General features: G+C 41.1%; 1 protein-coding gene across 2 annotated transcripts in view; it reads left to right on the top strand.

Moving 5' to 3' along the window:
• Positions 1-17,681, top strand: part of GRAP2 (GRB2-related adaptor protein 2) — a 59,765-nt gene that overhangs the window by 12,725 nt on the left and 29,359 nt on the right. For both annotated transcript variants that reach the window (XM_018565773.1, XM_018565772.1), the window contains exon 2: positions 3,821-3,940. In XM_018565773.1, coding sequence (XP_018421275.1) covers positions 3,821-3,940 — 120 coding nt within the window. The remainder of the gene's footprint in view (positions 1-3,820; positions 3,941-17,681) is intronic.

The following is a 17,681-nucleotide window of genomic DNA, read 5'->3' as shown; positions in this document are numbered from 1 at the left end:
GAAGCAATGGTAGGAAACGCATGTTAAGAGAGGAGAGTAGAAACCACATTTCAGATATTTACTTTGTCAGAGATGTTTAATGTCTGACGGTGAGAGTGCCCCTGGCTGTGCAGAGGACCTATAAACTGTAAGTATTTAATATAAATTAAAACAAAATTACATGTTCAGTATTTTTTCATATCCCTACCTATGTACACTTGCATTAAAAAAATAATGTTGACCCTAAACTAAAGTGGTGAACCTATAATGTGATGGCCTTTAGTTGAGTGCTCAAGAACACAGTGGGCACTGGGAAAGAAAGTGAAAGGATTCAGGAAGTTATAAACCTTTGCCATTCTAACCAGAATTAAAGGAGAACTATGGGGTTAAGTCTTTTCCCCATAGTTCTCCTCAGGGTAACGGGAGGACCAGGGGCTGAATGGCAACTTTTAGCCCAGGGGGCAAGTACAACCCAGAGGCCCATGGTGCAGCAACTTGGCCCCCCTCACGCTTTGCCTCTTCCCCGGCTTCTCCCCGCCCCTGTCTGTCACTTTTGCCATCTATGTAACAGTAGTTTGAATGTATTTATCGGTTTAGGAAATGTAAAGCGCACTGGTAGTGGAGGGATGCCTTGTCAGGGGTGTGCGCGTGCATGACTGCTGCGCCACTGGTAGTTCTGCCACTAACTCAGAAATACATTTTACAGCATTGCAGAATGGCATTGGCTATAGAGAACTACAAATCCCAGCAATAGTACATTATACAGCGCAATGCAGAATATCACCAGCTATAGAGGACTACAAATCCCAGCAATAATGACTACCAACAGATAGAGAACTACAATTCCCAGCAATACCATTATACAGCAATGCAGAACAGCATCAGCTATAGAGAACTACAAATCCCAGCAATAAATATTACAGCAATGCAGAATAATATGAAGCTACAAACTCTGTTGCTCTGGGTTCTCCGCCTGATGTCTAAAGAGTCTCAGGTGGGAGCGGTGGAAATAAGAAAAAATAAGTGTGGTAGGCAATATAGTGAAATGGAAAGTGTAAAATTATACAGCAATCAATGCAGAATGGCACCGGCTATAGAGGACTCAGCAATACATTATACAGCGCAATGTGGAATTCCACCACCTATAATATACTATTGCTGGGTTTTGTATAGCTCTATAGCTTGTGGTATTCTGCATTTCGCTGTATAGGGGGACTACAAGTTCCAGCAATAATACATTATAGCTGGTGGAATTCCGCATTGTGCTGTGTAATGTATTATTGCTGGGATACAGCGCAATGCAGAATACGTAGGGAAACAAAAAATTGGAGAAAAAAAATTGTGTTTCCCTACAGCATACTTGTTGGACACCCTGGTCCAAACAGAATGGAAGCCGCACACCTGCGCAACCCCCCCCTCCCCCCCCCCTTTTTTTGTCGATTAGTTGTTGCAGCCCTACATTCATCCCCGATTTCTGGGTACAGTCCCCGGATTCAGGAGACCGTCCCCAGACAAATGATGTCCCTATTAGCGTAGCGAGGAAGCCGGCTGTGCATTTTGCATCGCTCGCGCTACGCTAATAGCGAATCTTCTCAGAAGCTGCACACAGCGTGCGACGGTTTAAGTAGTAACCAGCACGCTCTGTATGCAACTTCTAACAGCGTGGGAGACGGGAGGCCGCACATTTGGTGGATGCAGGGATCAGGTGAGTATTAAAAAACTAAGTTTGTTTTATGTTCCCAGGAATACATTGTCCCCGGATTTTGTTTTTAAAATGTCACCTTCCTCCCGTTACCCAAAGCTCAGTATATCGTGAGCTACAGCTTGCGGTATTCTGAGACCCCCACAGCTGGGACGGATCCACACAATGCTGTCGAGATCGACCCTCCTGCATGAATGACAGCTGGCTCTGCCTATCTAGAGGCAGAGCCAGCTGTACCCACACCCTCCCCGTCCGTTCCTCCAGTCAGCGCTGAAGGATCGGAGCGGGGAGGGGGGAATCCCTGCGGGGAGCCGTGACTGACAGTCACCGCTCTCTGCAGGGAGATGATCGAGAAGTGAGCGAACGCCGGTATGTGTTCGCTCACCTCCCAATTTACTGAGCCGACCTGTGACAGTCTCATTGTCACAGGTCGGCTAGAACTATGAGGAGAGTGAAAATCACTCACCTCATAGTTCCCCTTTAAGGAAAAAAAAATTTTGTTTTGCTGAAGTTCCGCTTCATGCTGGCTCCCCTATTTTAGGTGTGCTATTGCTATATGACAATCTCTAGCTAATGTTGAAATCTTTACATCCCAAAATTATGATTTTGGATCTCAGGCTGCTTTGGTCCTACAGTTTAGATGATAGAAGGAATAACAGCTATGGTTATGACATGCTACACTTGCATATTCCATGAGAAACACTTTAAATCTGGTCTAAAGGTGGCCATACGCCTTTCAACCATTGTACAACTTTTGTTTCCAGACATCTCACCCTCATTCAATTTTCTTACAACTAACCCATCATGCACAGACCAATGTAGTTCGCAATTAACACTCGTCAGCACCACCACCTGGCCGATTTTCATCAATCAAAAGGACAGATTTTCGTTTGAGCATGTGCAGTTTGCATCTTGAGATTGTTGTTGTACAACAACGCCACTAACCTGTCAATTTTCATCCAACTAGACAAAAATGTTCTAGCCTGCTTGAAAGACAAAAATCTGCCAGTTGTACAGTAATTGAGGTTGTACACTCCCCATTAACTGGCAAATTTTCTGACAAAAACGCAATCGCAGGCAAAAATCTCCAGATAATTGTAAGGTGTATGGGCACCTTTAGACAGCACCATTACAAAGGTTACAGAGACAGTGATTCCTGGTTTAACTGAATCCTTATCTACACACTCAGGTCAGCAGAAGGCAACCTATAACTCATAGAAATCAAACCCATAGAAATCAAATAGAACAGTAACAGTTCAGTCTTCAGAGTATTTTATTTCTATGCAAACCTATTATGCACATTTCAAGATAACATTTGCATAATGCGCCAACTAGTTTAACATAAAACAGAAACATTTGCAGTACTTTACTTCTTCAAATGGTAAGATAATAAGATCTGTGAGCTCTGAGTTGGCTGTATAGACATAGAATTGGAGATCCTCAAAATAAGTACATCTTTGACCTTCCCAATTATGGTCATAGATATAAAATGTATTCCATTATTTGAATCTGTGATGTGTTAAAAAGCATGTTATATTGAATATGTGGCATTTTTCAGGACTCAAAATATAAAGTCACTAGGCAGTAAGGTTGGCTATGCAGATAATTAGGCATATTTCGATTCAGTGTGAGTTGGATGAACCATTAGACACTGTGCATTAGTGCTGAGTGTATCAGTGGATGAAAAGGCCTTCTTATAAATAGTATTATTTGTACATTGTAATTCACACAGAACCAAGACATAAACATTTGCAAATGTTGCAGAAAAATGTATCAGCATATTAACACTGTAAGCCTATGCGACAACTGGCACACACACTGTGGGTACATAGAGTCTATAAAATCTAGCTTTTCTGTTGTTTAAAAATGAGCCAATCTATCAAAAACTAATGCTTACACTTCTATATCCAGTAGGGGGGTGGCCACTGTAGACGAATGACATATTTCCCTGGGGGGGGCCACACAGGATTATGAAAATCACTCCTGTAATAAGATGTTAAACATAGATGAATGCAATAAGACTAAAGATTGGGCCACAATAACTGAATCTAAATTACCTATCTACTGTTGTCTAACATCGTGCTATTTGTCAGCTGTTCTAATATACCAGTAAATATTTCTTTGATCTTGACACAACAGGTGGTTTTGCGAGGACATTTCACGTACTGAAGCTCAGAATGTACTTATGTGCAAGCATGTTGGTTTTTTCATCATTCGAGCCAGCCAGACTTCCAAAGGAGAATTTTCTATCTCAGTGAGGTAAAATATCAACACTGATATGATAGAATGCATTGTCTCAGTTTATTAAATGAACAATAGTACAAATGCACTGGCAAATTAATCTAACCGAACATAAAATATCATTTTAAGAACTCTTGTTTTTGAACACTTTTGCTCTACGTTCAGCTGTTGCCTAAAAGACTAGAGAGGCAGCCATTTTGCATCATATACCAATAATCATTATCCTACATCCTTACACAGATAGAAAGGGCTGCACAGACTAGCTATAATATTGGGAGATTGTAAAGCTGAAGTTTTGTTTTTTTTTAGGAAACAGCACAAATCACATTAGTTACCTATAATGATGTGCATCCCACCTCCTCCAGGCTGATGCTTTGGGACAAAATCCTCTCAATGCCGCTGGATAGACTAGAAAGCATTTATCTTCTGGTGCTCTAGGGCAGTGGTTCTCAACCTGTGTAACCTCAGGACCCACATTGGTCCTTGGGTATTAGGTCGTGACCCAAGTTGCATCGCACTGGAACACACAGCATTGCGGTACCATGCGTTCCGGTGCAGGCAATCGAACTGTGGGTGGGAGGTGCGTTTGAGGTGCCATTCAAATGAATGGCAACGCACCTCCCACACCAGAACACATGGTAGGTACGATTGTTGGTACAGTGCATTAATCGTATGATCAATGCACTGTACTAGTGAGAACGGACCCTCAAAAACACTGACAGACACACAACCACAAATACAATCTCACACCCTCCAAAAAAAACTTTTTTTTTTTAAGATCCACCCAGTCTCCGTACCTTCCAAGAACTAGAGTGGATCGTCAGCTTGGGGTCCAGTGTGGGCTGTGACAGAGCTCCATTTATATGTACATTGCTTGTACACCTTCCTGTAGAGGTGGCAGAAGCCAGAGTGTGACGCCATTTTGGTCCAGGCATTTCTACAGGGCATGCGAGGGAGCTTTAAGCAATGCACGTATAGATGGAGCTCCATCGTGGTCATAACCTCAGCACACCCCACCTCAAGCTGACACTCGTCGCCGGGCAGCTTATTTTGAATGGCTGCTCAGTACGAGAACTGACACTGCTGTGCTAGGTGGAGGCTGAGGAGCCTCTCACCTAGCACAGTGAATGGCCCACGGCGACCCACTAAACACGTGGTTGCCACCCACTTTTTGGTCGCGACCCACCAGTTGAAAACCACGGCTCTAGGGTTTAGGACCAGCATTTATCATTGTGAAAGAGTTGCTCTGTGGAACAATGATGGCACAAGCCAGGAAGGGGACAGTAAGAGGCAGGCTAGTGGTGCAACTTATAATTATAGTTCTTTACTTTAACTCTCAGAGCAATGGAGGAGATGGGACACACTATCACATATAACTAGTGTGATTGGTGTTGTAGCCTAAAAAAGAGTGGAAATTTATTACACAACAATTTAAACAATTTAACAATTTGAACGTGTTAGTCTCAACAATGCAGAGCGTATTACAAATGTTCATATACAGGAATATCTGGGTAGATGTAGTGATCATAACATGATTTCACTTGATTTAAAGTCCATCTATGGACAAACAAAAAAAGTAACTTTGCAGTGAGGCTACCTCTGCACTGCAAGGGTTAAGTGTTTGTTTTTGGCTAAAGGTTAGAGTAAAGCAGATTTACTGTATTTACCTGAACTTTGCTACCCCACTGGTCAGTTCTCTCCTCTTCTGCCCCTGTGCTCCAGCTGGTGGAAAGTCCTTGGCATCCTCATGTCTAATGCAGGTTCCATGAAATCTGCATGAGACATGAGCGAGCCAGTGGGAGCAGGGATCAAGTAGGTAAATCTGCCTTATTTCCGGTCATCTAGACAAAAAGAAGCATTTACCCTTGGAGTGCTGGGGTACTTTTTTGTTTGCCCGAAAATTGGCTTCAAGATATACCTAACTAGCAAAGTGTGCCCCTGCCAGAACATGTAAGGTTGAGGATATTACAAACAGTGCTAAAAAGGTTATTGTCTCTCTCCCTACTGGCAAATCACCGAGGCTTGATGGTTTTACCTATATGTACTACAAGACTTATTCTCAATTGCTTTCTCCATATTTAATGAGATTGTACAATCAGTTTCCTGAGGGCCCCCTCAGTCAGTCTTCATTTTTGCAATCTTATATAATTGTGATCCCCAAACCAGATAAAAGGTGATACCATATGTGCTAACTACTGACCCATAGCGCTTCTAAACTCCGACTACAAATTATTTACCAAAATTTTAGCCAATAGACTTTCTGCCTTTCTACCTAATGGGATTTACATGGACCAAGTCAGCTTTGTAGTGAATAGACAGGCGGGGGACAATACCCGTAGAGTTGTCAAATACACCCCCTCCCTCCTGGCAAGTCTCGTGGCAGAATGAGCCTCTCCTCGGGTGGAGAAACAACTGTTTCACTTTAGAAATATTATAGATCTGATATCTAAACCCTTTTCCCTACCTTCAAAAGAAATATCAACTTCCCTCTAAAACTTTATTTGCCTATCTGCAGATTAAACATTTTGCCCAGTCCATCGCAAAAGCCCAGCTATTTTCTAAATGTACCCCATTTGAATCTCTATGTGCACAGCCACCTTCCTCTAGGGGCTTGAGTTCAACCCTATAGAATTTGACATGTGACCCGTCTCCCGGTGAATTTATGAGACAACCCTACATGTTAAAGTGGGAAAAATTGTTAGGATTGAACACTACACAAGATCAATGGGAGAGTATATGGAGCTCAGCATCTAGGTCCTCTATATGCTGCGTCTTTAAGGAAAATCAGTATAAGGCACTATATCACTGGTACCATACTCCTGAATTTCTTCATAATATATATCCCATTGTATCTGTTGCTCTGTTGGCGATGTATGTCTCAAGCCGGATCTCTCTTCCATATCTTCAGGCAGTGTGGTCGAATCAGGCCATTTTGGAGGAATGTCCAGACTCTCTTACAGAGCCTTCACCAGAAAATTCCTTTAGACCCCTTAAATTACTTATTAGGTCTTCCCTTAGAAGGGTTCTAAAAATTTAACAAAAAACTAGCATCTCATGTGTTGACAGCTGCACGCTGCCTTATAGCCCTACACTGAAAGCATAGTACTCCACCTTCAGACATGGACCTCTATTCCAGAATAAAGAACGTTCAAAAACTGGAATATATATATAAAACACCTTGACCTCTTATAAGAAAGTATGGGATGCGATGGAGGATGCTGTCTTCGATGGATAGCAGAGGAAGAGGCATTCCTGACCACTCTTTCTAGGTCTGAGGCGGAGCTGGTGCCTAGTACCGAGTTTCTATTTTTGCTTCTAGTTCTCTCTTCATTTCTCCCACATTTCTTTCCTGGTTTCCTTCCTTTATCTTTTTATTTGTGTAAGGTTTGGACTATATGCTATGATTTGCGTAATTCTTTCCCCACTAAACGAACTACCTCATTTACTATATGCTACGTGCAATGACAGTATTTGTGCATCTTGCTGTTTGTAAATGCCTGTTTGTAAATGCACTGTCTGTTAAGGGCTTGTTCACACCGAAAGCGTGTGCGTTCCAGAGTGGTAGCTGCTGGAACGCACCGCGATCGCTGAGAAACTTCCCCCTGCATTTTGAATTCAATGGAACCACTTCCACGCCCCCCATGTGTGTGCATGTGTACTCCATTTGCTGTGTCCTGTAAGGATAAGATAAGCGCTAACTAGAAATTTTAATAAAAACTTCATTTCAGAACCAATGCCAAGGGCCACTCTCACTTTAATGTACACAGTCTATGGACATTAAAATGATTTACACATTTTTAACAAAACAGAAAAAGAGCTTTTAAAACAAACCCTCACTAACCTCTGTAGCTGCAGGTATTGTGAAGAAATGTATCTTCAAATGTCACTAGAGAAGTAGTGAAGTCATCTAAGTTGGCTCTCTGGCCAGTTATATCACAACAGAGACCCGGTAGTCCAGTTTTAATAGGTTTCTTACAGTGTAGAGCTCCTATCTTTGTTTACATCTAAAGTCCCTGCTGTCAGAGAAGAGAACAGGAGGGAAGCTACAATTTCCGTGGCTCTATTGTGAACTCTGAAGATTAACTTCTTCACACTTCCTGCAGCTACAAAAGTCAGTAAGGGTTTACTGTAAATCTCTTTACTACTGGTTAAAGATACGTAAATACTTTAATGTCCACAGTCTGGGCACTTGTGCACTTTAAGGTTATGACAAGATATGCCTGGAGGAGAAAATAAATAATGGTTGCATGTGAAAAGAGTTCTTTACAGTAAGATCTGAAAAATTTGTGATGAACCTCCTAAGGTTGCCGGTTCTAGCCAACCTAGCATATTGCTTCATAAGAGGCTATGTCGTCTTTCCAAATGCACAAAATATAAATGGCTATTAATATATTTAAGAGGTAACATTGCAGAAGAACTATACACTGATCAAGATGTCACAGTCATGACAGAAAATGGCAACACAGACTGGTTTAAAATTGGCAAAAACTTTAATCAAGGATACATACTTATTCAACTTGTATGCTAAACATAAAATTAGAGAAGCAGCACTACAGGAAGATGATAAAAGTTTCAGGATTCATGTTAGAAATATCAACACTCTTTTATATGCTGATGACTCTGAGCTTATAGCTGAAATTGGAAAGTACCTCAAAAGCCTCATAGAGAAATTAAAAGAACAGAGTGAAAAGATGGAATTTCAGCTTATTATAAAAAAAACTAAGGTTATGACAACAGGAAAGACGGCTGACTTCGAAGCGGATGGTGAAGACAGCTTCTGCTTCCTTGGATCAATTATTAACAACAAAGGATACAGCAGTCAAGAAATATGATGCAGACTTGGCACGGAAGAGCAGGGATAAAATACCTAGAAAACTTCTTTAAAAGTACGTATGTGTCTATAAGTACAAAAATCAGAATTGCTCAGGCTATGGTATTTTCTGTCACTCTCTATGGAGGTGAAAGCTGGACAATGAAGAAACAAGACAGGAAAAGTATTGATGCCTTTGAACTTTGGTGTTTTGAACATATAAGGAGTGCCAACTTAGTGGAAAAGACAATTATGCTGGGAAAGGTAAAAGGGAAAAGGGGACAACCAACAATGGAGGTTAGATACAATCACAGTAAAATGGCTCATTTCATTCCAGTTCCTACATTTTCCTCCACTAAGCTGCTGGCACTCCTGTTGTTAGAATACTTAAACTTCATTGTGTAACCCTGAATATTCTCAGACAGAGGAACACATTTTAAGGCAAGGTTTTGGGGAGCATTTTGTACCTTGAGTTTTAGCTAGCTCTTTCTTCCTGCCTTCCACCCCCCAAATAACAGGCAGAATGAGCTCACAAACCAGCCACTAGTGTCATATCTTTGCTGCTTTCTTTCAGATAAACAACTTGAATGGTCCTCAGTTTTGCCCTGGGCTAAATTTACCTGTAACAACTGGCCCCACTCTTTTCTCCTGTGTTTATAATGCCCATCCTAAGTTCTATTCTTTCTTTAATATTTCCTTGGAATTTCCCAACGCCAGTAGTAAAGTCCAAACCTTTTTTCAAATTTAGAACATAACCCAGACTAGCTTTTCCTCAAGTTCTGCCACCCATAAACAGTTTGCCATAGTCTTTGCTCCAATGCTCCTCAGTTCGAGGTGGGTAATCAGGTGGGTAAACCGGCTTTCTATGAGAAACATAACCCTTGAGGTTCCCACTCAAAAGCTGGCTCACAGATTTTTAAGCCCCTATAAAACAGATCAACATGGTCTGCTTCAGATTGGGTCACATGCCTGGTGAAGACTGAAGGGGCTTCTCTTGCACCTCTGTTCCAACAACCATGAAAGTGGTGACAAGGAATGTGAGGACACAGAATGGCACAAGAACTGATGTTGCAGGCAGTATCGGCTATCGGATGTATAGCTCAGACAATTGTAGTCCACAAAGCAGGAAACAGATGAAAGGACACAGCATCACCTGAGCAGGAGGCAGGAGCATAGCAAGGACGTGAGCTTTAGCTTGGTATCGAGTCTAGATGCTATAGAGAGTTGGTAAACTGTGCCTACCAAGCTCAGTAACAATGAAGTAGGAATCACAAGGCAGAGATGATGTCAGGATACAGGCCATTGTAGAAGAGGTACAAGGAAAAAGTCCAATAGGAAGGCTGGGTTGAACATAGGAAAACAGAATAGCAGGTCATGGTGCAGATAATCAAGGACAAGCTAAAGACCACTCAGCAATCTGTTATGCTCCAGTTTTTACTGGCCATTTGGCACCAACACCAGTGCTGAGCATGCATGCATTGCTTGAGCAAATGCTGCTAAGTGTGTATGCTAATGCATCCGTGTACACACGCTCATGCACATCTGTGCATGCGCATGTGCTGATCTTCCCTTACTCGAATGCACGTGACACTCCTTACAAATTGTAACTCTATGCTTTAGTGAAGATCCCTACTGCTTTTCACATTTACCTTCCAAAACCGGTTCATCGAAACACCATTGTCTCCTCTCAACTATCACAGATTGTCAACAGTCAAGAGGAATATGCTATTGAGCATATCTTGGATTCCAGGAAAACCAGGAAATAAATCCAGTATCTTGTTCAGTGGAAGAGTTTTGGCCCAAAGGAAAATTCCTGGGTACCAGTCTCTTCCATCCATGCAGACCGTCTAATTTTTCAACTTTATCCTGACAAGCCGTCACCAAAGGGTTCTGGGACCCCTCCTGTCTCTGGATAATGATACTGTCTGCAGTCTGCTGCCTGTCCTGACCCATGCCTGCCTCTAGATTACAATAATGTCTGCCGACTGCCTCCATCCTGTCTGGCCTTCACTGACAATTGTCTGTTGCCTTCTCGGCTCTCACATCTACAGCTGAACTGACCCTGGCACACGCCTGCTGCTCATCTCCTGATTTCTGAGAGCTCACCACCAGACGGTATGAGGCTTCTTCATATTTTACTTTATTGTTTTACTGACACTTAGTAATTGTGTCACTCACTGTAACATTAACAGGTCTCTAGACTGCTGCTCCTTAGGAGTCGTTTGTTTTATGATGAAAATTTAATATTTTGAACAATTTTATTACAAATGCAAAACATTAATAACTTGCATTCTTTTATATAGCAGAGTTCATACTGGGAAAGGGAGAAGCCGCATAAGGGCAGTAAGTTCATATATTGACAAGGAGCATGCTGATAAAAGAAGAAAGCATAGCGAAAGAGAGATGAGCTCTTATGTGTTCTGTTTCCCCTTCACAGTCTAATCACAGGCTAGTTCAGGGAAGGGACCTGTAACAATTACTTAACTACAGTAGAAAACAATCAGATCTCCTGTTCAGCCAGACAGGGGTCTGCTGTGTGGCAGAGCTATGTAAATAAACCAGAACCGCAAGAAACAGGAATGTGGTGAAAATAAAAAATGTTTATTTTAGTTTTATTGTACGATTTTTTTTTTTTTTAAATAACACAATAAATCATCGTTAATCGGATATGTTAAACATTCATTCCCCAAAAAGTGAATTATTTACTGAAGTTGTGAAATGGCAGAGACACAAAGGGTGGGTTACTAAAGTAGTAATTTTTACTCTTGCTGAAGTTAAACTGAAGTAAAATAGAAAGATAGGAACTTGTGCTTCACATGATTGGAAGTTTTCTGCAAACACAGGTTCCCATTAGCAAACGTCAGAAATACTTCTTCATAATTCCTATTTAATCTCACTAGTCACATTTCGTTTCACATTCTGGATTTTTCAAGCAAATATACAGGGAATTTTAAGAAGGCAAACAAGCATGCATGATTCATGAGCCAGAAATACATTCACATCAGATTTTATTATTACCTACCATTTATCTGTTACACTTACACTGCATGTAAACATCTTTAAGAGAAATAAGCAGATTGCGTTAGCCTCTGGCAGAGTGGTGGTTAATTCCTTGGCTGTGTCCTTACGCTCAGCAAGAAGCTTCTCTTCTCATTATATAGAGATCTCGTTATGATCCTCGCATTCTGGAACGCGTGGGAAACTGTCATACATAAGCCCCAATAAAGAAAGTCTACAGCACACATGAAAAGCTTGAGAGAAGACAGCTAGCCCAGCATGAAGTAATACAAGCTGTAGCTCTAGAAATTGGTGGACTAAAGAAACCAGCATGGCAAATACTAACAGATAAAGTGGGCCGATTATTACAATTCAAATTCACATAAATCATTAAGACAAATTAACAAATTACCAAATCAATGTATTATTTTGAGTAAACATGTACTTCTTTCTTGCCATAAGAAAAAAGATGATCCAATTCTTCCTCATGTGAATTAAGCCTAAGCATAATTAGAGACTACAGAGTGCCTTTTGTTTTTAATCAGAGTGACCCAATTTGGTGGATTTGTAGTAAAAAAAAAAAGTATAACCAAGACCCAACAATGGTGCAGCACTAAGCAAAAGGTAATAAGAAAAATGGTTGACCCATGTACATATAAGTATACAAACTATACTATACAGAAAGTAAGACCGTAGCACGCATAGATAACATTGATTACAGTTGGGTAATTTCTTTCACATATCTAAAAACCATTAAGGGCTTATACATTTGGACGCAAATACAAGCGTATGGACATATTACACTCATATTTGCAGCACCTGGGAGCCCTATCTCCTGCGTTTTTGGGTCCATATGATTGTATGGACAGAATATACTGTAAGCTGGTAAACGCATGTCAATACAAGTACTGGCATTTACATGTGCATAAGTAAGTTTAATGTTTGGGAAGTTACACCCATACGCATGTGTCTGTAAACGCCGATATTAACATTTACATATCTATACCCATGTATGGTGGGTATGATGGGGCTCCTGGGCACTGCAAATACATGTGTATTTTACGCTGTGTGCCAATACGACTGTATTTGCGATATGTCTGCTTGAGTCCTAAAAACGCTATAGTTCTCCTTCAAAACTAAAGAGGTTTTTTTAAATAGAAAGCATAGAAGACAAACTGACAACTACAAAACAGTAACAAGTTCATATTTTTATTATAATTGCCAACAGTGAGATCAAGGATGGTAACCAATCAGCTTCTAGCTTTTTTTTTCAAAGCCTAACTGAACAAGCTGAAGATAATATCTGATTGGTTACTATACACAGATGCTCCAGATTCTGTCTGCTCTAGTTTTAGTAAATTTCCCCCAATATCTAACCATTTGCTAGGTCCGAGAGCCCTGCGAATCTAGTTAAGTGATAATGAAATCTGCCATCATAATACAGACAGGGTTAATTATGGCAAACACAACTCTCCTCCCCCCTCATGAACAATATGTAGCAAGGGAGAGCTGAGTAGGATTTTTAGTCCTAAGTTTTCAGAAAGAAGCATTTAATAAAAGTAAGCAGCAGTTATGCTATGTGAATAGGAACATGTATATAATATAAAGTAGGTGTTATCCAAAACTGTCTGCTAGAAATACATTGGAAAGTGGAAATACATTTTAGGTCGCTTTCACATGGGCATTCCAATGAGATCCATCTGTCAGTTTTTCAGGCGGACCTGATCGGAAGCACAATGTTGGTCTATGGGTAGCCGGATCCGATTTCCCGTAGACCAACATGGGTCTGGTAATTTCAATTTTTTTCCTCCAACACAACATGGGGGGAAAAACTGGAAGGACACAGAATTGGATCAATGCATGGATCCCCTGAGAATCAGAACTGAAGGTGCCCCTCTGAAAGGTGCCTGAAGGTCAGATATTCTTCTAATTACTCCTAGATAATACAGGTTGTCTAAGGTCATTGGCTCATGATCATCTATGGCTACATACTGTACAATGTTAGTCACATTGTACAAAATTTGGTGTAACTGCTGGATATTCAGAGGCTTTTATCTTAAACAACATTGTTCTTAAAGAAATACAAATTCAGAAGCTGCTACTGCTAATTTATCCTCATTGGTGCAGAGTACAGACCCAAGGGCTGTCATGGTTATCTTTGCTTCAACCACTTAGTGAGGACTAACTTGGGAAAAGCAGGCAGTCAGTAAAGTAGGGCTTTCTGGCTGCATACAGCACTTATTCCAGGTCACTCACTCCTTAAAGAGACACTGTCACTTTGCCCATTCAGAGCAAAGCAATAGTCCCTTTGTAAAAACTTCGAACCCTGTGACAGTTAAACTTACCTTAGAAAGATTTCTTCATCGCTCCTGTCTCAAAACCAGCAACAATAACAAGTGCTTCCAGGTATGGTGTAGCCTGTGACCTCCCGCTGTGTGACAATGCTCAGGTCTAGCAGCCAATTGCCAGGCATGAGCAGTGTCACATGACCAGGGGAGTGATGTCACCGCTCCCCTTAGTGACTGACAGTAGCCAACACCTTGAATTTTAGTGTGAACTGCAGTGGAGTCAGGAGCTGCAATGCAGTGCTGGTGTCGAAAAAATAACTGGGGGGGGGGGGGGTCATTACAAAGACATTGTCACTTTGCCCTGTGTGTGTAAGATGAAAGTGGACGGCTTTATTGCAGGATGCATGTGTAAATTAGTGTACAATTTTGGCATGCCTTGGTGCCAGGAAGAATTAACTCTGATTCGCAGGGGCGGGAGTTACTTCATCCTGGGCCAGTCAATCAAGATTGCCGAAGTCACCAAACCCAGAAGAAGACTGAGGAGGTCAGCGGCAGAGAGGGAGCTCATGGATGGAGCATCATTTGAGAGGAAGAATGTACTTTGGACTTTAGTTCCATATTAAGTAGAGATGCAAGGAAAAAGATGGCAAGGAATTATTATAGTACCCAGAGGAAGGAGTTTAGCTTGTATTCTTGAAAATTAAGCAGTTGTCAGGACTCTCTCTAATGAGACATTGGGAGTTGGTGAACTAAGCAGATATGAGAATTAATTTAGATTGCTAGTCTTGGCAATACCACTCTTGTCAGAAGTGCTGTACTGATTTTAGAAATGTTGCTGTTTACAGATTAAGCCCATTTTAGATGCAATCTTTGTGATCTGCATTTTCTTTTTTCATTGAATTATAAACCCTGCAGTTCATCCAAAGAGTTTAACTGCTAGTTGTCATAGTCAGTAGAATGGCAGAAATGAAATCATTAATGTTTATGTTGATTTCAGATAGGAATATACAGTATAGTTGTATATGATTTTGCCTTTCATGGAAATATAGGGTTTTTCTGATTTCCATTTAGAATTAGTGAAATATGTATTTTGTATAATTATCTTTTAGATAAAAATACAGCATCCCCGGGCTATATCTATATTGTCTTATATCTCAAATAAGTTCATCAGAAGATATAAAATGTTGTAATAACCTTCTATGATGTTACTTTAGTAACACCCATTAACATCTCATTAATCTAAATCACTTGGATGAGTAGTAATTTTGGAACTTTTCTGAGGTAAAGTCACAGATTAATATAAAATGGATTAAAGAAGATATAAATTATATGTTATTGTTTGGAAATATGCAGATAATTGATTTTGTGCTTTACCCACTTTGTTTTTGTTAGATATTAGGCAACTGTCCATCTCATGTATTCAGTGCGGGACCATTCCTATGATAAAGGTTTACATACCAGGTTTTGCATGGACTATTCATTAACATGTATTATGTTGGTTTAGCAAGGTAAAGGTCCTTTTAAAACATCTGTTTAATTTATCATACTCTTTTGAGAGTATACAGATAAGATTACATTCAACTGCCTAAATATGCATTTCTGTGATGATACATTTTCCAGCCTGTAATTTAAAGCCATCATCTCAGCAACTGTGAGAATGCTGATTGCAGAAATATATATTTTAGGGGAATACACTTCATTGGACAATTATTTACACCTCCTACCACCCAGAGTTTTTTAAAGGAAGCTATAAAGTGTTATTGTGACTTTTGAAATTAAGTTGTTGAGAGTTGTGAACAAGCAAAACTAACTTGTGTTTGAGGCCTACTTGCCAGCAATGATACATGCCTGATGTGTCATTCTTTCTGATTATGTGAAGCAATTGCATTAAAAAGCTACTACCGTATTTTGCGGTCTATAAGACGCTCCGGACGATAGGACGCATGGCTTCTGTGACAGAAATTCTATGACAGAAATTCTGTCACAGAAGCTGCAGTTAGTGACTGCTGAGACAGGTGGCGCTGTCTCAGTAATCACACAGAGCAGACGAAGAACGTCGTTCTTCGTCTGCTCAATGGGCTCTATGGTGAGCTCCTATGGGGGATCGTGATGGGTCACAGTCCCGGCGTCCCGCAGAGGAACGGGGGACCCAGAAATCCTGGGCGGGGGGGGGCGGACACTATCGCCGATGCCGCCGCCGCTCGATTTAATACAAGGGATCTACTTAGATTGCTTGTATTAAACGAACAGCGGCTCCCACTGTACATTCAGCTCTGCTTGTCAGGAGCAGGGCTGAATGTACAAAAAGAAACTACTCGCCCGGCGCCCGAAACTGCATGTCCCGGGCGTCGGGCGATAGGTATTCACTCCATAAGACACAGGCACATTTTCCCCCTCCTTTTGGGGGGAAAAAAGTGCGTCTTATGGAGCGAAAAATACGGTAATTAGGGATGGGCTGTATGTTGGAGTCGAACATGAGTTCGAATCGAACATCGCTAGTTCGTGTGTTCGCTGAACGCACAAACTATAAGGATGTTTGCGGCCTGTTTGACCGTGCAATATCCCACAAGGCAATGCGCCTTGTGAAGCTCTAATTGGGTAAAGGCTTGCACCTGACCACAGATCAGGTGCAAGACTTTGCCCAACCAGGGCTCAGTACTTTGTTAGAGCCATGACTGGGCAAAGTCATGATGACTTTGCCCAATCATGGTTCATAGCTAAGTCCCAGCAGCACACTATATAGGGCTGCTTACACTGCAGCCCTACACAGTGTGTTGCTGGAGTTAAACTAAGAGAGAATCTATAGCCGAGTTCTATAGCGCAGTTCTATAGCAGAGTTTCTATAGCGGAGTTCTATGGCCGAGTTCTATGGCCGAGTTCTATGGCCGAGTTCTATGGCCGAGTTCTATGGCAGAGTTCTATGGCCGAGTTCTATACTATAGCAGTCAGTCATACTGGTCTATTATAGCAGTCAATTCTAACAGTCGATTATTGCAGTCTATTGCAAAAAGCATCAGGTCGGAAAGGCCAAAAAGGACAGGCTGCCTCCCCAAGCAGTTGTTTAAAAGATTAAAGGAAACCAATTACCGGCAATTGAAATGTCATTTTTTTCTTTTTAAATGTCACTTTTTGCTGCAGCAGGTTCTATACATCGTACAGATCCGCCACTTCACAGGCAGTTTAAGGGGACCCCCCAGGCACGATATTTAATGGATTTTTTCATTTTTATTCTTACCCTTTAAGTGATGTAAAAATCACTGCTCCTTCAAAAACGTTTTTTTGGTTTTTTTTTTCCCTATTGATTCCTGTCCCCTAGTGCAGTACCCGGACCCCAATGCCTTTTTTATGGCCAATAACTTGCATATAAGTCCTCTTAAAGGAGACAATCGTTTCTGAAAGTTCTACCCCATTGACTTGCATTGAGTTTGAGTTGACCTGTACGGGCCATCACTATTACTAATCTACATGGAAGTTTTCTTTGCTAGATTATGGCCTTCATCTCTTACTCTTGATCAATCTACTTGCTACCTCTGCCTCAGTAAAGGCTGAAAGAAAGCTGATTTGCATTAGTGTATAAGGTGTACATATTTTCAAAATGAAATCTGGGGACACCCTACTGACTACTTTAATCGCAGCAATTTTTACATATCCTGAAACAATTGGT

This window comes from Nanorana parkeri, unplaced genomic scaffold (assembly GCF_000935625.1).
Source record: "Nanorana parkeri isolate BGI_ZX_2015 unplaced genomic scaffold, ASM93562v1 scaffold885, whole genome shotgun sequence".
Classification (NCBI taxonomy): Eukaryota; Metazoa; Chordata; class Amphibia; order Anura; family Dicroglossidae; genus Nanorana; species Nanorana parkeri.
The sequence above is the reverse complement of the archived record's forward strand: the minus strand, read 5'-3'. Positions and strand labels throughout refer to the sequence as shown.